The sequence below is a fragment of the Mya arenaria genome, chromosome 11 (assembly GCF_026914265.1).
Source record: "Mya arenaria isolate MELC-2E11 chromosome 11, ASM2691426v1".
Classification (NCBI taxonomy): domain Eukaryota; kingdom Metazoa; phylum Mollusca; class Bivalvia; order Myida; family Myidae; genus Mya; species Mya arenaria.
In genome coordinates this window covers 70,009,133-70,026,717 of record NC_069132.1, presented here as the reverse complement: position 1 = coordinate 70,026,717, position 17,585 = coordinate 70,009,133, and the positions used below count along the sequence as shown (strand labels likewise).

The following is a 17,585-nucleotide window of genomic DNA, read 5'->3' as shown; positions in this document are numbered from 1 at the left end:
GCAAAAACTGCGTCGTAAGCGATGTGATACATCAGTAATAAAATTCAATGCGTTGTACTTAACAATGTCAGTTTTATGTCACTTTTCGACAATTTTATCTTTTCATGCAAGTGTCTAGTCCCTTTAAACGTTCAGTGATGAGCGAAAATCAGTTTAAATTTTTGTCACACGTTACGAGTACAATAAATCCATATAATTATTATTGTTTACTTTTTCGCTATTAACACTTATATGGTGTTGTTGAAATTATAGCATGATACCTTGAAACACATATACATCCACATGATATGACATTAAGTTAATGTGTTTTTAAAGAAAAGGCAAAACATTCAGGTTCTATAGGAGATCACAAAACTGCGAGTTGTTTTCCTTTGATAAAATGGAATGTGGTCAATATCAGACTAAATAAACAACAACAAACACATTAACCATATTGTTTTTTTTTCTTTTGTCTATTATTTACAAGCTAACAAACACCAGTGAAATTGTACAAGTACAACCCCTGAATTGTTTTACGTATGTATTCTATGGAGTTCGAGGCACAAGCCTGTTAAGAGAGCACCAAACACTTGGTCGACTGGTACATCTGTGAACATTTACACCGTGAAGAACCAATCCTGCCTGACCTTGTGTTTCTGTGTCGCGAAGGGGCGGATTTTCCCTAAATGTTACCAAATTAGTTCTTCTCCAAGATCTTTCCTCTTCAAACTCTTGTTGGATTTTTTTTCTGCGTTTATTACGAAGGTCATGTTTCGCCTTCTGTCGATAATAATCGAGGTAGTTGGATATTCTTGGTGCAGGTACTGTAATGCAAATGTTGAACGTATTTCTCTGACTGCAGTTACTTTCATCACTATATTTATTAGCATTACCTAACTAGACTAGACATTGTTGTAATCGCTACAATCAGTACATAACTTGTCAATATCGTGACAAACATAATATAACTAAAATGTTTATTTTTCAAAATCGTTACTATCAGAACCTTATTAGACTAGTTATTGTAAATAATATAACTGTCGGTACCTTACTATACTAGCATTGTCAATATCGTTACTATCAGTACCTAACTAGACTAGTTATTGTCAATATCATTACTATCGGTACCTTACTAGACTAGTTATTGTCATTATCGTTACTGTCAGTAGCTGACTAGACTAGTTATTGTCAATATCGTTACTGTCAGTAGCTGACTCGACTAGTTATTGTCAATTTCGTTGCTATCAGTAGCTGACTAGACTGGTTATTGTCAATATCGTTTCTCTCAGTACCTAACTAGACTCGTTATTGTCAATATCGTTACTATCAGTAGCTGATTAGACTCGTTATTGTCAATTTCGTTGCTATCAGTAGCTGACTAGACTGGTTATTGTCAATATCGTTACTATCAGTAGCTGACTAGACTAGTTATTGTCAATATCGTTACTGTCAGTAGCTGACTAGACTAGTTATTGTCAATATCGTTACTATCAGTACCTAACTAGACTAGTTATTGTCAATATCGTTACTATCAGTACCTAACTAGACTAGTTATTGTAAATATCGTTGCTATCAATAGCTGACTAGACTAGTTATTGTCAATTTCGTTACTATCAGAAGCTGACTAGACTGGTTATTGTCAATTTCGTTACTATCAGTAGCTGACTAGACTGGTTATTGTCAATATCGTTACTGTCAGTACCGAACTAGACTAGTTATTGTCAATATCGTTACTATCAGTACCTAACTAGACTAGTTATTGTCAATATCGTTACTGTCAGTAGCTGACTAGACTAGTAATTGTCAATTTCGTTACTGTCAGTACCTGACTAGAGTAGTTATTGTCGATTTCGTTACTGTCGGTACATAACTAGACTAGTTTTTGTCAATATCGATTCTGTCAGTACATAACTAGACTAGTTATTGTCGATATCGTTACTATCAGTAGCTGACTAGACTAGTTATTATCAATTTCGTTACTATCAGTAGCTTACTAGACTAGTTATTGTCAATATCGTTACTATCAGTACCTAACTAGACTAGTTATTGTCAATATCGTTACTGTCAGTAGCTGACTAGACTAGTAATTGTCAATTTCGTTACTGTCAGTACCTAACTAGAGTAGTTATTGTCAATATCGTTACTATCAGTACCTGACTAGACTAGTTATTGTCGATTTCGTTACTGTCAGTACATAACTAGACTAGTTATTGTCAATATCGTTTCTATCAGTAGCTTACTAGACTAGTTATTGTCAATTTCGATACTGTCAGTACATAACTAGACTAGTTATTGTCGATATCGTTACTATCAGTAGCTGACTAGACTAGTAATTGTCAATTTCGTTACTATCAGTAGCTTACTAGACTAGTTATTGTCTATTTCGTTACTGTCAGTACATAACTAGACTAGTTATTGTCAATATCGTTACTATCGGTACCTAAATAGACTAGTTATTGTCAATATCGCTACTATGGTACTGCAGTGATAATTTTACTCAAGAAAGCTTCACAATGGTCATGTATAATCATCACTACGGTATTGAGAACCAAGCTCTTAGTGGGTATTTGTTCAAGTAGTTTTTCAATATTGTAAAAATTTGTAAGTAGGACTTCAAAAAGAGCTGTCGTTATATAGCGCGCTCGACTTGACGTCTCTTTGTCTTAGAAATGAAAATAAATTGTTGTTATATTTGTGACTGTCAGAACAGTGTGTGTATACCACGTGATAAATCACATTAAAAATGCTTCGTCGGAATGCAGTATTTTGCTTCGAATGTTATAAGGCATCATTCGAAGCAAAATATTGCCTCTGACGAAGCATATTTGACGCAATAAATGTCGGGGTATACACACACTGCACACGCAATTAAAAAGGTGAAATTAAAAAGTAAACAAGAAACCTCGCAATGTGACGAAACCAAGTTTTCAATGGTAAACATAATTTCATCAGCCTTAAAGCTTTTTTGTGAGATTCATTTTCGTCTGTTCTTTTTCTAATTTTAGTAACAGTTACCTTGTCCTTGGCCATTATGGTCATATGGAAGTCCTAAATACCAAGTTTGGTTACAATAGGTCAACCCTAACATAGGTTAATCAGTAATAAACGGTAATATATTTAAAATAGCAGTGACCTTGACCCCAGGGGCCCCAAACGCAATCCAATGAAATATCTCCATAAACTCTCCCTTTATACCAAGTTTGGTCCCAATATGTCACCCTTTTTTTTAAGTAACAGTGACCTTGACCCTACTGGCCATAAACGCAGTTTTATCACTTTATGAAAAAACTTACTATTCAACACTATTGTCGAGTTTGACGCTGCCCTACCGCCGGACCGACCGAAACACGATGTACGTTATTCTAATAACATGGTTTTAACGGATCTTCAAAATTGAGTGATGACCAAAAACAACTGAGTGATATATGTAGTTTATTGAATGAAGGGTATATAAAGTAATAAGAGGAAATCCCAACCTACCCGACAACTTTAACCCGACGCAATGTGTCCTAGAACTTTAAGCGAAGTTCCTAAGTCAACTAGTGGCCATCATTTGCATTAAAGATATTTTGAAAATGTTACCTCATTGTGTGATGGTCCTGAATTACTGTGAAGTATTTAGTGATTTGAATGAAGGGTATTTGAGTTTTAAGTGAAAATGCCAACTTGCCCTAAAATTCGAACCAGACGCCGACGGTGGGGGAGTAGTAAAGACTCCTTATTTTCCAAATGCCTTTAGAAATACCCTTAGATACAAACTACATTACATACACATGCATTGATTTCGGGATATTTTTTAAAGTTTTCTTGATATGTCTTCATATGTTTACATAGTTTGTAGCATTTATATCAAAACATGAAGGTAAGAATATCTATGTGGCCGGGCGAGCAGCGTCAACCATTTTTATTCGAGATATTTTTAAAAGCATATCAGAAATGACCTCCATAATGATCAATGTTCAAAATGCCTTATATTTTGCTTGTCCATGTTGCATAGGAGGGGGGGTTAAAAATTAACTTGGCACAAATGATCACTAGATGGTAAGAAAATGTTTCCGTGAAAGAGTTATGTATGTATGTCAACGGTTAAGATTGCCGGTTATTTGTCAAAATTCATTGTATTTTGGTCCGTGTGTGCTGTAACTTTTCCTTACTTAAGAAGTAAATAACTTTGAAATAAGATTTCCAGCATGACTTAACAATGTGTTGCTTGTAAGTCATTATTTGTAGGTCAAAGGTGAAGGTCGGATTTAAGCATTACTGATCAAATTAATTGGATGTTGGCGTGCCTGAGTTGTAACCAGGCAAGGCATTGACTGATTATAAAAAAACTTAACAAAAACGATTGTCATGTCCGTAGGTCAAATGTCAAGGTCAGACACGAATAAAGGTCATTACATAAACATCCATTATTTTTCAATGTTTTTGGTATGAAGCGAAAGCGCTTACCACTTCGCTAACAAGATATTTTCAGTTTAAATGACTGGTCTCTCATCTAGTGTCGTTTGGCCTTACCTTGTGCCTCGAAACAGGGTTAATTTGGATTGTTGGACTGCTGTGCTTGTTTCATTGTATTTTCATTGTTTCCTTCTCCCCTTGTCCATCATAAAAGCTAACTAAATCAATCTCATAATTTCATCCATAACCATCAATTTTTAGAGTGAGTCAATTTTATGTAGATTCTTTTTGTCGATCTTCACAGACCTTAGCTTACAAGATTGGATGCCTAAGATCAGACATAATGCATATTATACTCGTATTAGTGTACATAAGCCATTCATCATCACAAAGCAAACCAACCAAAACAGAACACTCGGTATGATTAGATTTATTATCGGATCTTAACAAACCATGCTAAACATGCCAATTCTAATCTAAAACATAACCCATTTTCAATCAAATCTGTAACAAATACTCATGCCGTGTTATACAAAGATCGAAAATCTACAATACTCAAGAAGACGGACTGATTCAACAAACTCAAGACATAAAAACAGTTTTGAACATGCGTAAAATGATATGTATTTGTAGTCAGACATCAAATATTATTGCGTAGAAATTTGTTGAACTTGTTTACACAATCATATAAAATGATTCTAATATTTAAAATCAATGCATAAAAATGAATCACAAACATAAAATTTGAGGGATAAACCTTTTACCTCGTACTAAATAATAAAGCACTTAACGTTAGAAATAATTAAATAAACAAACAAACAAAAATGAAATAGTTTGTAGAACATTACTGTTATACAGCGTTGTTTGTCATTTTATAGTTACAATGTAGAATGTGTTGTTTGACAAACTACCTGTATGATTAATTAACAGTCCTGAAACACAGTAACAGTCTTTATTGTGTCCAACCATCACTTTCTTATTCATGTTGAAAAATGTATTGTGTTTTAAATTTTCTGATTCATGTTAAACAATTCATTGTGTTTTAAATTTTCTGATTCATGTTAAACAATTTATTGTGTTTTAAATTTTCTGATTCATGTCAAACAATTTGTGTTTTAAATTTTCTGATTCATCTTAAACAATTTATTGTGTTTTAAATTTTCTGATTCATGTCAAACAATTTATTGTGTTTTAAATTTTCTGATTCATGTTAAACAATGTATTGTGTTTTGAACTCCCAGCTGATTCACGGCTGTTCAAAATTATAAGTACAAAAAGTCTGTCAACATGTTGATTTAATATTCACCTCAATTAAATTACCAAAATTATTAAGGTTATCATTTAAACATTTTCTATAATTTTTTGTTTAATGTTTGACAAACAATCTACATTTGTGTAATCATTTTAACCTTTGATAATACACTTTGACATTTATGATAAAGAGAAATTAAATCAATCACAGGCACTTTGGTATTTTACATTTGAAAAATATAACCAACATTTCAAAAGGAATTATTACAAAAATGTATGCTATACCTTACAGTTGAATGGTTTATTTATTTGCCGGATTGTTTATTTAGCAAATCAAATTCAGAGGTGGCATTCAATATGCAACTTAGGTCAATCCATTAAACAGCTTTGTCTTCATTCATTGGATTGGTCGGTTATTAATACCACGCTATCTGATTGGCTACATTGTCCTTCGATCCAAATATGACCAATATCGAATTCCACCCTTGGTTGCAAACTTAATACCTTTCAAAAACATAAAGTCACTAATGAAGATTAAGTAAAAGTCTAACAAATCTGAAACCTTTGGTTTATGTGACCAAGACAAATCATTTCTGAAATAGTACCTTTAGAAAGAAAAATATAAAAAATACAGTAACATGTTATAAACATTTGTTTATTTTAAACAAAATAGGAATTAACACAATTTAATATTAAAAGAAAAATCCGATTTCATTTTGAATTTTTAAACGAATGCTATGCTCGGCATTTTGAATAAAGCCAAAACTCATGGTTTTACATTAGCGATTCTGAAAACAGTCCTTCCAGTCCCGAAATTTGGACTCCTAGCCATCCATTGGCGAATCATTTTCAAAATAGTCTCATATGACACGGACACCTGAAGCTGCGTTGTCGTGGATACAGGCGGTGGCGTCGTCATGACTGGAGTAGGTAAAAGTGGAGGAGCAGTGGAGGCTAAGCAAAACGTGAGAAAGAAAGTTAGAAGAGTAAACAGGAGAACCACAAATTGTAATCTCCTTTACAGTGGTCTCCATTGGCGAGCAGATATTTATTTTTTTATTTTTCTCACATTCAATTCTATCAAATATTTAATTCAAGTTTTATCACCTAAGGCTTCAAGATAAAAAAATCCCCAAAAATCAAAATAAAGAAAAATTTAATTTTGAATGAAATCATGTTATTTTTATCATTGTCGCATGATTTGCGTTACAGCAGAGATTTACTGTACCGCAAACGGAAGTAACTGCTGCATGGAATTTGCACAAGTGGTTGTCAACGCTTGTCTGTTCAACTGATTTTAGTTTGGCAACAGGAATGGCTCTAACAGCATTTAAGAGTAATGGGATTTCATACAAAAAGGTCAAAATGTACCTAATGTCATTTGAACAATGTTAACATAAGTTATATATCTTGAACGCTGTTAAAGTGTTTGCCAAATATATATTACCGTTGATGCACCACAATGACAACGCCACAGTTTCATTGTTTGGCATTTTCCTTACCTACATTTTAAGTTGTGGGTATGTAGAGACGTTTTTTTTCTTATTAATTTTACTTCCTTGCCTCCTTATATGTACAAAGCAAATGTAAAACAATGACCACACAAGCCAAAATAATGCTAAATCGGGGCGGCAAGAATTTTTGTGAGTCAGAAGTGAAACACCAAACAAATTATAAATTGTGGGCCAATACCTAAATTATTTTCTTAAGAAAAAACAGACAAGCTTGTTATTGAGAAAGTGAGTAACAGTGAAGATGGAAAAAAGTTACCCAAGTGTATATTAAAGTATATAATTAATATTTAATAAAAAGGGTTCTAAAGTCAAAGAATGAATGTAAGCTTGTATAACGTCAGACTTTTGTCCAGTTGTAAGTACTGATTTTTGCTTAGAAATTTGTATCAAACACAGTAGGAAGTATGTTGAGATTATAAGTAAGTAAGTAATTATTTTATTATAGTGACATGTGTATATTTACATCATTACAAATCAATACAAATATAAATAATTTAAACAATTACACCCGGCCCATCGGCCTATAAGTCACCTTAATTATCTTTCATGGCTGCTTGTGTAAGATAGGCTCATCGCAACCGGAGCGTTGGGTGTTTTGCAGAAACGAGGCTTACCAAGTTTCCGCAGAACAACTTTCGTGGGGGCAGGGATAAACCAGCGGACATTGTGGCTGCTTTTTTCCCACCTCAGTTAAAAGGAAGTTTTAAAAATGTGTTATTTTTCTGGAACTCTTTTGTGCGTAGTGAAAATAATTTGTTTTAAGATATGTAATAATTTGTGGTTGTCCAAATAGATATGCGAGCAATGATTTAAAATATGTCAATAGATAAAGCACTTTTTAAATTCTGAATATTTCTTGAATGCAGCATGAAAACATTTTTGAGTGCCATTTTAAACAAGAAATGATTTATTTGGTTTTAAATATTGCCAAAAAAAGTTTCATGGCGCTACAGTCCGCGGTCGTCAACAAGGGAGTTAATCGCGTGATGACAATAAAAAAGTAGTTCCATACGGGTACTTATGTATCTTTGCCCATGGGCAAGATAAGGATTTCCAGCATGACCTTATAATCAATTATCTGGATCTACTTAACTGAGGTGGAAAAAAAGTTTATGACTTTTGAAATAATTCCATAAGGGGTCTAAGCCCCTTTATCATAATTTGGGGATCAACCACTCATACCCAAACAGAGTGCCTGTTATTGTTCGAGACAATTGTCAGTGATAGAAACCCAATATAACAAATGTATTCATTTATAAACAGATAAAGTTATGTTGGTGTTTTTGAGATAAATGAAGTAACATATCCTTACTAATATATTTACCAAAATAAATCATTCTATATAAAATTGTATAAAAAATGCATTGAATTTGAACTAAACTTACTAACATAGCAAAGATAGTAAATAAGTTTCAGCATTAAGTATTAAAAAATATACATGAAAGAGAAATATACAAAAGGGAGACAGTTGTGGGATATTGGAATTAATCAGACATGGATGCAACTGTAAAAATTGAATAACAAATCTAATACATAATTATGATGTATGGTAAAAAAGAGCATTGACGGCAGTTAACATATATTTGACTTAAAGGGACTCTGTCATAGTTGCTTTAGCAAGTAATAACAATTAAAACACAATACATATTGATCTTTCACATTGAAGTTGATCTTGCAAGGCCAATATATAGTATTTCTTGATATTCCAGACAACATGATCAATATTGAACGGGAAACAAATATCAGATTTTGCAAAAGCACCAGTCCTGCAGTTTAAAAATGTGTCATGTACTGGCATTGAAAGTGTTGAAATTTTAACAGCTATGCACTTGTGTCCCTCTATGACCTTTGCAAAATTGTGTTTCTAACGCAGTTTGTAAGTATATGACTTCAAAGGTATTAGTTTTGAAAAAAAAAAAAAATATATATATATAATAGCCATTTCTTTCTCAATGGTGCATGCCTTCAGTAAATTAACTTTGGGCTCTATTTACAACTGCCATAACTTGAATTCAGCTTAAAAGTTGTTGCTAATTTCCAATCTTTGAGAGAGTCCCTTTTTCATTTCTATTAAAATCTTACAATACTTGAATGGGCAGTTGACAAGATATTGCCATTTGTGATTATTTAAAAATGTCTCTCTAATAAGCTTCCCCTGACGTCTTCATCATTAAATATGAACCTGTTACAAAACTACATGTACCTCTATAATAATGTGTAAATATTGGATACTAAAAAATAGAGATTAATATTCCTGATAAGAAAACCTAGGAACCATTTGAAAGACATAGTATTTTTGTGGATCATAATCTGGTACCACATATAATGCAAAATATACATGCCAGTCTTGATATAAATTAAAACATGAAACTACAAATATGAATATAAAAGCTATACAAGACATTTAAAATTTGTAAAACATTTTTCAAAACAACACCAGCTGTTATTGCTAATTCATAAGGCCAAACACCAATAACTTTGTGGGCACATTTCCCTGATATACCTTTTTATTTAGTCATAACCCTTATTCTGTTTTTTGTAAGAGTAAAAATATGTACACATATATAGATATAAAGTTTATTTGTATGATGTAAGATTCTAGGGGACATTATATTAATGTTAACAATAAAACAGTATACATACATTTTTGTAGACAATAAAAAAACTGCCTTAATAATATGGTTTCCCTACCAACCTAGCCTGATTATTTCTAACCATGTAACAGGAACCACAACTTTATTTTTGTTTGGCCTTTGAATGCAGTAAAAAACAATAACAAACAATCCTGCACCAACTGCAACCATATAAAAAATTGTCCTAATACATACATAACCAAGCAAATCAAGCTGCTGAAAATGCCACTTTGATGCATGACTTTTTGAAAGTCAATTTCTCCAATTTAAAATAAATACTCCAAAATATATGGTGCAAAATATATTGACAAAACTTGCTCATATACATGTAGAAATTCAATTCTTAACTTTAATGATCAATAAAGGCCACTGACGGTTTATAAATGATTGTAACATGCTTGCTGTGAGGCAAAAAATGCCAGTACTTGATTGTTGTTTTTCTTAGTCCAACAAGGGGCATAATTTGAAAATAATTTAATCCATTGTAATGGGTCTTGCTATACATGAACACATTGTGACTGGTAATATGTGATCAATGATTCTGTAGAATAACATCAAAATATTTTTAATTATTAAATAAGTCCGACGAGGGGCATAATTTGGTTATTATTCAATCCATTGTTAGGAACTTTGCTACACATGTGCAAATTATGACTGGTAATATGTGAAATATGTGAACACTGTTTCAGTTGAATTAGTACTTCAACATATTGTTAATGCCCCCCCCCCCGAATACGAGATTCTAAAGGGTGTTTTTTTTCATTAAGTATGCTAGTCAATTGTCAGTATTCCATCAATATGACCATTATTGTAAATATAGAAACAAATAAATACATGTATGATTAACATTGGTCCACTTGAGTTCAGGGTAAATTTCATCAAACTGGCTGAACTCACTGGAGAATATACTGTTGTTTTTGTTCTTACAGTAGTACCTGATTCTTGTGCAGTATTTTTAACTAGATCATGTTCTGTTGTATGTGTATTTGGCAAACTCTCGCTGCTTGAGAAAGCTGGACTTGTGTTATTAATTTGAATAGCAGCAGTTGAACTAATACTCAGAATTGTGGAAGTTGACTTCGAAATGATACTCGAAATTGTAGTAGTTGACACCAAATTTGTTGTAATACTTGTAAGATCAGCACTGTTGGTGGATATCTGATGGTCTTCTGTTGTAGAGTTATCACCTGTTAAAATGTGTTTTTTTTGGTTAATTATAGCAACTACAATATTTAAGCCAAACCATAATTTATCATGCAAGCCAAAAAAATGCATTTATAAGGTTCCAATGTTTAAATAATCAGTTTTTCTTTTAACCAATCAATAGGCAATAACTATAAATTTTGGATGATACCAGGTGAACCTATGATTGTTGGTATAATTTGTTATCATTTAAAAGGGCATTTCTTGCTGATAACTGAACAAATATAAATGACAAAAAAAATGTAATTTTGTTTTATACTTCCACAATAATCAGCAACTTTGCAATCTTTCAAGGCTAAAAAAGCATGTTTCTGATAAAAATCCTATCAAATGTACCAACATCATATTTTGGGGTCACTAGGCCTCAACAATTCACATTTTACTGAACACTGGATACCTCAATTTTCAGAACATATTTTTAGCTTGAACAAAATAATTTTTAGATTCTCATCTGGACTTAAATGGAAAAACATACAGCAATCGACAAAGGGGATTTCAAAGCTCATTTGTTGTTTGTTAATTTCAGCTGATAAAAAGGCATAACTCAATTTTTATTTAACCCATAGTTATGGATCTTGATAAACATGTTCCTATTGTCACTGACAGGTAACATGTGTATTAAGTTTCATATGTACATCTTAAGTGGTTCTGAAGTTATGGCCAGGGTCAAATATAATGAACTCTGACAATAACAGTGACCAAGGCTATGACGTTAAAGCAACCTTACTTATTTGAAAAAACAGACAAACCAAAAATTGGGAGATGGGTGGATTTTACTTAACTTTTTCACCACAATTTTTTTTATTTTGACCTCAACTACACGACAAAGGCAATTCTTTTATCCTTAAAAAGAATTAAAGCAGGGGTTGTATTTTTTTTGGATGAGAATCCACAATTATTTTTTTCTCTTGCCTAGCTACATCATTAAAATTCAAGTCATATATTTAGTTAGTTTATTTATAAAGTGCTTTCCAACAACATACATGTGCTATTTTGTTAATCTAAATACTTTATTGCATTTATTTTTCAGATATACACACATATACACAAGCAGGTATGCTCTAAGGAATAATTCATACAAATTGAAAAATGTTTTTGCCTAAATTCTATCAATAAAAGTAAGGTTCATGCAATTTTGATGAGGGTATGTTTTTTTGTGATATTTGTATGTGTGTGTGTGTGGTGTAAGTTTGTTTTTGATGTGTATATTTGTGTATGTGATGTCAGTTTGTTTTTGGTGTTTGTATTTGTTAATGTGATGTCAGTTTGTTTTTGGTGTTTGTATTTGTTAATGTGATGTCAGTTTGTTTTTGGTGTTTGTATTTGTTAATGTGATGTCAGTTTGTTTTTGGTGTTTGTATTTGTTAATGTGATGTCAGTTTGTTTTTGGTGTTTGTATTTGTTAATGTGATGTCAGTTTGTTTTTGGTGTTTGTATTTGTTAATGTGATGTCAGTTTGCTTTTGGTGTTTGTATTTGTTAATGTGATGTCAGTTTGTTTTTGGTGTTTGTATTTGTTAATGTGATGTTAGTTTGTTTTTGGTGTTTGTATTTGTTAATGTGATGTCAGTTTGTTTTTGGTGTTTGTATTTGTTAATGTGATGTCAGTTTGTTTTTGATGTTCGTATTTGTGTACGTGATGTCAGTTTGTTTTTGGTGTTTGTATTTGTTAATGTGATGTCAGTTTGTTTTTGGTGTTTGTATTTGTTAATGTGATGTCAGTTTGTTTTTGATGTTCGTATTTGTGTATGTGATGTCAGTTTGTTTTTGGTGTTTGTATTTGTTAATGTGATGTCAGTTTGTTTTTGATGTTCGTATTTGTGTATGTGATGTCAGTTTGTTTTTGATGTTCGTATTTGTGTATGTGATGTCAGTTTGTTTTTGATGTTCGTATTTGTGTATGTAATGTCAGTTTGTTTTTGATGTTCGTATTTGTGTATGTGATGTCAGTTTGTTTTTGGTGTTTGTATTTGTTAATGTGATGTTAGTTTGTTTTTGGTGTTTGTATTTGTTAATGTGATGTCAGTTTGTTTTTGGTGTTTGTATTTGTTAATGTGATGTCAGTTTGTTTTTGATGTTCGTATTTGTGTATGTGATGTCAGTTTGCTTTTGGTGTTCGTATTTGTGTATGTGATGTTAGTTTGCTTTTGATGTTCGTATTTGTGTATGTGATGCCAGTTTGCTTTTGGTGTTCGTATTTGTTAATGTGATGTTAGTTTGCTTTTGATGTTCGTATTTGTGTATGTGATGTCAGTTTGTTTTTGGTGTTCGTATTTGTTAATGTGATGTTAGTTTGCTTTTGATGTTCGTATTTGTGTATGTGATGTTAGTTTGCTTTTGGTGTTTGTATTTGTTAATGTGATGTCAGTTTGTTTTTGATGTTCGTATTTGTGTATGTGATGTTGGTTTGCTTTTGATGTTCGTATTTGTGTATGTGATGTTAGTTTGCTTTTGGTGTTCGTATTTGTTAATGTGATGTCAGTTTGTTTTTGGTGTTTGTATTTGTTAATGTGATGTTAGTTTGTTTTTGATGTTCGTATTTGTGTATGTGATGTCAGTTTGCTTTTGGTGTTCGTATTTGTGTATGTGATGTTAGTTTGCTTTTGATGTTCGTATTTGTATATGTGATGTTAGTTTGCTTTTGGTGTTTGTATTTGTTAATGTGATGTCAGTTTGTTTTTGGTGTTCGTATTTGTGTATGTGATGTCAGTTTGCTTTTGGTGTTCGTATTTGTGTATGTGATGTCAGTTTGCTTTTGGTGTTCGTATTTGTGTATGTGATGTTAGTTTGCTTTTGGTGTTTGTATTTGTTAATGTGATGTCAGTTTGCTTTTGGTGTTTGTATTTGTGTATGTGATGTTAGTTTGCTGTTGGTGTTCGTATTTGTGTATGTGATGTTAGTTTGTTTTTGATGTTCGTATTTGTGTATGTGATGTCAGTTTGCTTTTGGTGTTCGTATTTGTGTATGTGATGTTAGTTTGCTTTTGGTGTTCGTATTTGTGTATGTGATGTTAGTTTGCTTTTGGTGTTTGTATTTGTTAATGTGATGTCAGTTTGTTTTTGATGTTCGTATTTGTGTATGTGATGTCAGTTTGTTTTTGATGTTCGTATTTGTGTATGTGATGTCAGTTTGTTTTTGGTGTTTGTATTTGTTAATGTGATGTTAGTTTGTTTTTGGTGTTTGTATTTGTTAATGTGATGTCAGTTTGTTTTTGGTGTTTGTATTTGTTAATGTGATGTCAGTTTGTTTTTGATGTTCGTATTTGTGTATGTGATGTTAGTTTGCTTTTGGTGTTCGTATTTGTTAATGTGATGTCAGTTTGCTTTTGGTGTTCGTATTTGTGTATGTGATGTTAGTTTGTTTTTGGTGTTCGTATTTGTTAATGTGATGTCAGTTTGCTTTTGGTGTTCGTATTTGTTAATGTGATGTCAGTTTGCTTTTGGTGTTCGTATTTGTGTATGTGATGTTAGTTTGCTTTTGGTGTTCGCATTTGTTACTGTGATGTCAGTTTGCTTTTGATGTTCGTATTTGTGTATGTGATGTCAGTTTGTTTTTGGTGTTCGTATTTGTTAATGTGATGTCAGTTTGCTTTTGGTGTTCGTATTTGTGTATGTGATGTCAGTTTGCTTTTGATGCTCGTATTTGTGTATGTGATGTCAGTTTGCTTTTGGTGTTCGTATTTGTGTATGTGATGTTAGTTTGCTTTTGGTGTTTGTATTTGTTAATGTGATGTCAGTTTGCTTTTGGTGTTTGTATTTGTGTATGTGATGTTAGTTTGCTGTTGGTGTTCGTATTTGTGTATGTGATGTTAGTTTGCTTTTGGTGTTTGTATTTGTTAATGTGATGTCAGTTTGTTTTTGATGTTCGTATTTGTGTATGTGATGTCAGTTTGTTTTTGGTGTTCGTATTTGTGTATGTGATGTTAGTTTGCTTTTGGTGTTTGTATTTGTGTATGTGATGTTAGTTTGCTTTTGGTGTTCGTATTTGTGTATGTGATGTTAGTTTGCTTTTGGTGTTCGTATTTGTGTATGTGATGTCAGTTTGCTTTTGGTGTTCGTATTTGTGTATGTGATGTTAGTTTGCTTTTGGTGTTCGTATTTGTGTATGTGATGTTAGTTTGCTTTTGGTGTTCGTATTTGTGTATGTGATGTTAGTTTGCTTTTGGTGTTCGTATTTGTGTATGTGATGTTAGTTTGCTTTTGGTGTTCGTATTTGTGTATGTGATGTTAGTTTGCTTTTGGTGTTCGTATTTGTGTATGTGATGTTAGTTTGCTTTTGGTGTTCGTATTTGTGTATGTGATGTTAGTTTGCTTTTGATGTTCGTATTTGTGTATGTGATGTCAGTTTGCTTTTGGTGTTCGTATTTGTGTATGTGATGTTAGTTTGTATGTGTCTACAGTTCATTGTCGCTTGGGCCCTTGCCTTGTGTCCCAAAACAGGATTTATCTTTTAATATTCCACTACTGGGCTTGTCCATGTATTTTTCATTGTATTCTTGTGAAAGTCCCTGGGCAAGACAGGTTAAGGGCTTTGCCACATGTAAAACTTTGCCAAATCTGAGCAATGTCTGTAAAAATCCATTCATTTAGGAATTGTACTTCTATGTTTTGAAAAAAAATGACAAGTGTATCACATATTGTAAATAAATTGCACCTTAGAAAAAATAATAGCTGTAGTTCAAAAGAAGAGGACTCAGGTTCTTTTATTGAACAGATATCATATTAATTTTTTTAAGCAGTTTAATTCATTCACAGTACCTTCCTTACCTTAAAACATAAACATAGTTGACAATAACCTTTTTAGCTCATATCCCATGATGCACCAGAGCAACTTCCTGTCAAAGCCAGTGCCCTACTGTACAAGCCAGTACCCATGCAAACAGGCATGAAGACAACATACCAGCCACAGGGGGGATAGTGGATGGAGCATGGCTGACCGTAGCTGTGGTTTTTTGAGGCGTGTTTTCTTGAGGCGTAGTTATTGTTGGTGGAGTCTGGACATCATATCCTTTGCAGTCCTGTGGATTTCCACGTCTTATGTGGTTGAAAAATAGAGAGTCAAACAGTTTGAAAATAAGATACGATAAAAACACTTACATATGCAAATACTGGACACAGTGGCCAAAATAAGCACAAGCCTGGTGAACTGCTTTAACGACATGCTCAGATAATTAATTTTATGTAGAAGATTGTTTACATTTGTTGATGGCAAGCAAAAGTATAAGGAATCAGACTTGTTCATCCAATATTCTAATTGTGATAACTGAGAACTGAAACAAGAGCTGTCATAGAGACAGCGTGCTCGACTATTCCGCAGCTTTTCAGTGTAAGGATCGAAAAGTTTTGGCGAAAACATGCATGGATCAATGTAAAATTAGATTAGAATGATGCCTGCAAAGATTTGTGTAAAATTCAAAAACATTCAGCCTTTAATGAAATACAGATTTGATGGAAATAGCATGCAATACATTAAAGGATTATAGGTTATATTATAATATTCCAATAATAAAAGGCCATTATTTGCAAAATACAGTTATCTAACTTAGTTGTTCAAGTAGGTTGGGTGGTTGAGTACCATTGTATAAAGTCTCAATGCAATACATCAAGTAGTTGCTGAGATATTAACCTATGTGTGCTAACATGCAAAACCTTAACCAGAATTTATAATTCGCATAATAAAGGGGCAAACATTATAAAATATAGAAGATAGAGTTATCTTACTTCATTATTTAAGAAGGTTGAATGGTTGGGAGCCTGTGTACAAAGTTTCAATGTAATACATGATGTATTCGCTGAGGTATTGACTTAAAAGTGGTTACATGAAAAACCTTAACCAGAATTTCTTTGTCGAATAAAAAAGGACCATTATTTTAATTTAATGCAGACTAGAGTTTTCTAACTTGGTTATTTAAGTAGATTAGATGGTTGAGTACCATTGTATTAAGTCTCAATGCAATACATTAAGTAGATGCTGAGATATTAACCTATGTGTGCTTACATGCAAAACCTTAACCAGAATTTCTAAGTCAAATAATAAAGGCCCATTTTTTGCATTATATTCAAATAATTGTTATCTTCATTAATTTAGTAGGTTAGATAGTTGGGAATACATATCCAAAGTTTCAATGCAATAAATGATCTATTTAATGAGATAATGACTTACATGCAAAACCTTAACCAAGATGTGACGCCAATGCCGACACCAGGGTGAGTAGTATAGCTCTCCATATTCTTCGAAAAGTCGAGCTAAAAATCAGGTTTCTGATGACTGTGCAAATGAATAGTGAAATATTTCATGTGCATGAGTACTACAATCCAAAATGCCTTTAGAAATTTACAAAAACAAGAAACGCCGCAATGCGACGAAACCAGGTTTTTAATGATTAACAGAAGAACTTCAGGCTGTGTCTGTTTTTCTATTTTTAGTAACAGTGACCTTGACCCTAGGGACCCCAAATGTAATCCATTGAAAGGTATCCATAAACTCTTCCTTTATACCAAGTTGGGTCAGGATATGTCAACCCTAACTTAAGTTATTCAGTTTCAACCATTATTCTATTTTTAGTAACAGTGACCTTGACCTTGAATCTAGGGACACCAAACGCAATC

General features: G+C 32.6%; 1 protein-coding gene across 5 annotated transcripts in view; it reads right to left on the bottom strand.

The window, feature by feature from the left end:
• Positions 1–458: 458 nt before the first annotated feature.
• Positions 459–17,585, bottom strand: part of LOC128209589 (HHIP-like protein 1) — a 37,173-nt gene continuing 20,046 nt past the window's right edge. The window contains exons 8-9 of one of the 5 annotated variants that reach the window (XM_052913683.1): positions 15,877–16,010; positions 459–803 (exon numbers count right to left, since the gene is read on the bottom strand). In XM_052913683.1, coding sequence (XP_052769643.1) covers positions 526–803; positions 15,877–16,010 — 412 coding nt within the window. In that variant the 3' untranslated portion in view covers positions 459–525. Of the gene's footprint in view, positions 804–4,791; positions 6,583–10,522; positions 10,963–15,743; positions 16,011–17,585 lie in introns of those variants that run through there. The other 4 variants (XM_052913685.1, XM_052913682.1, XM_052913686.1 and 1 more) reach the window with 4 other exon arrangements.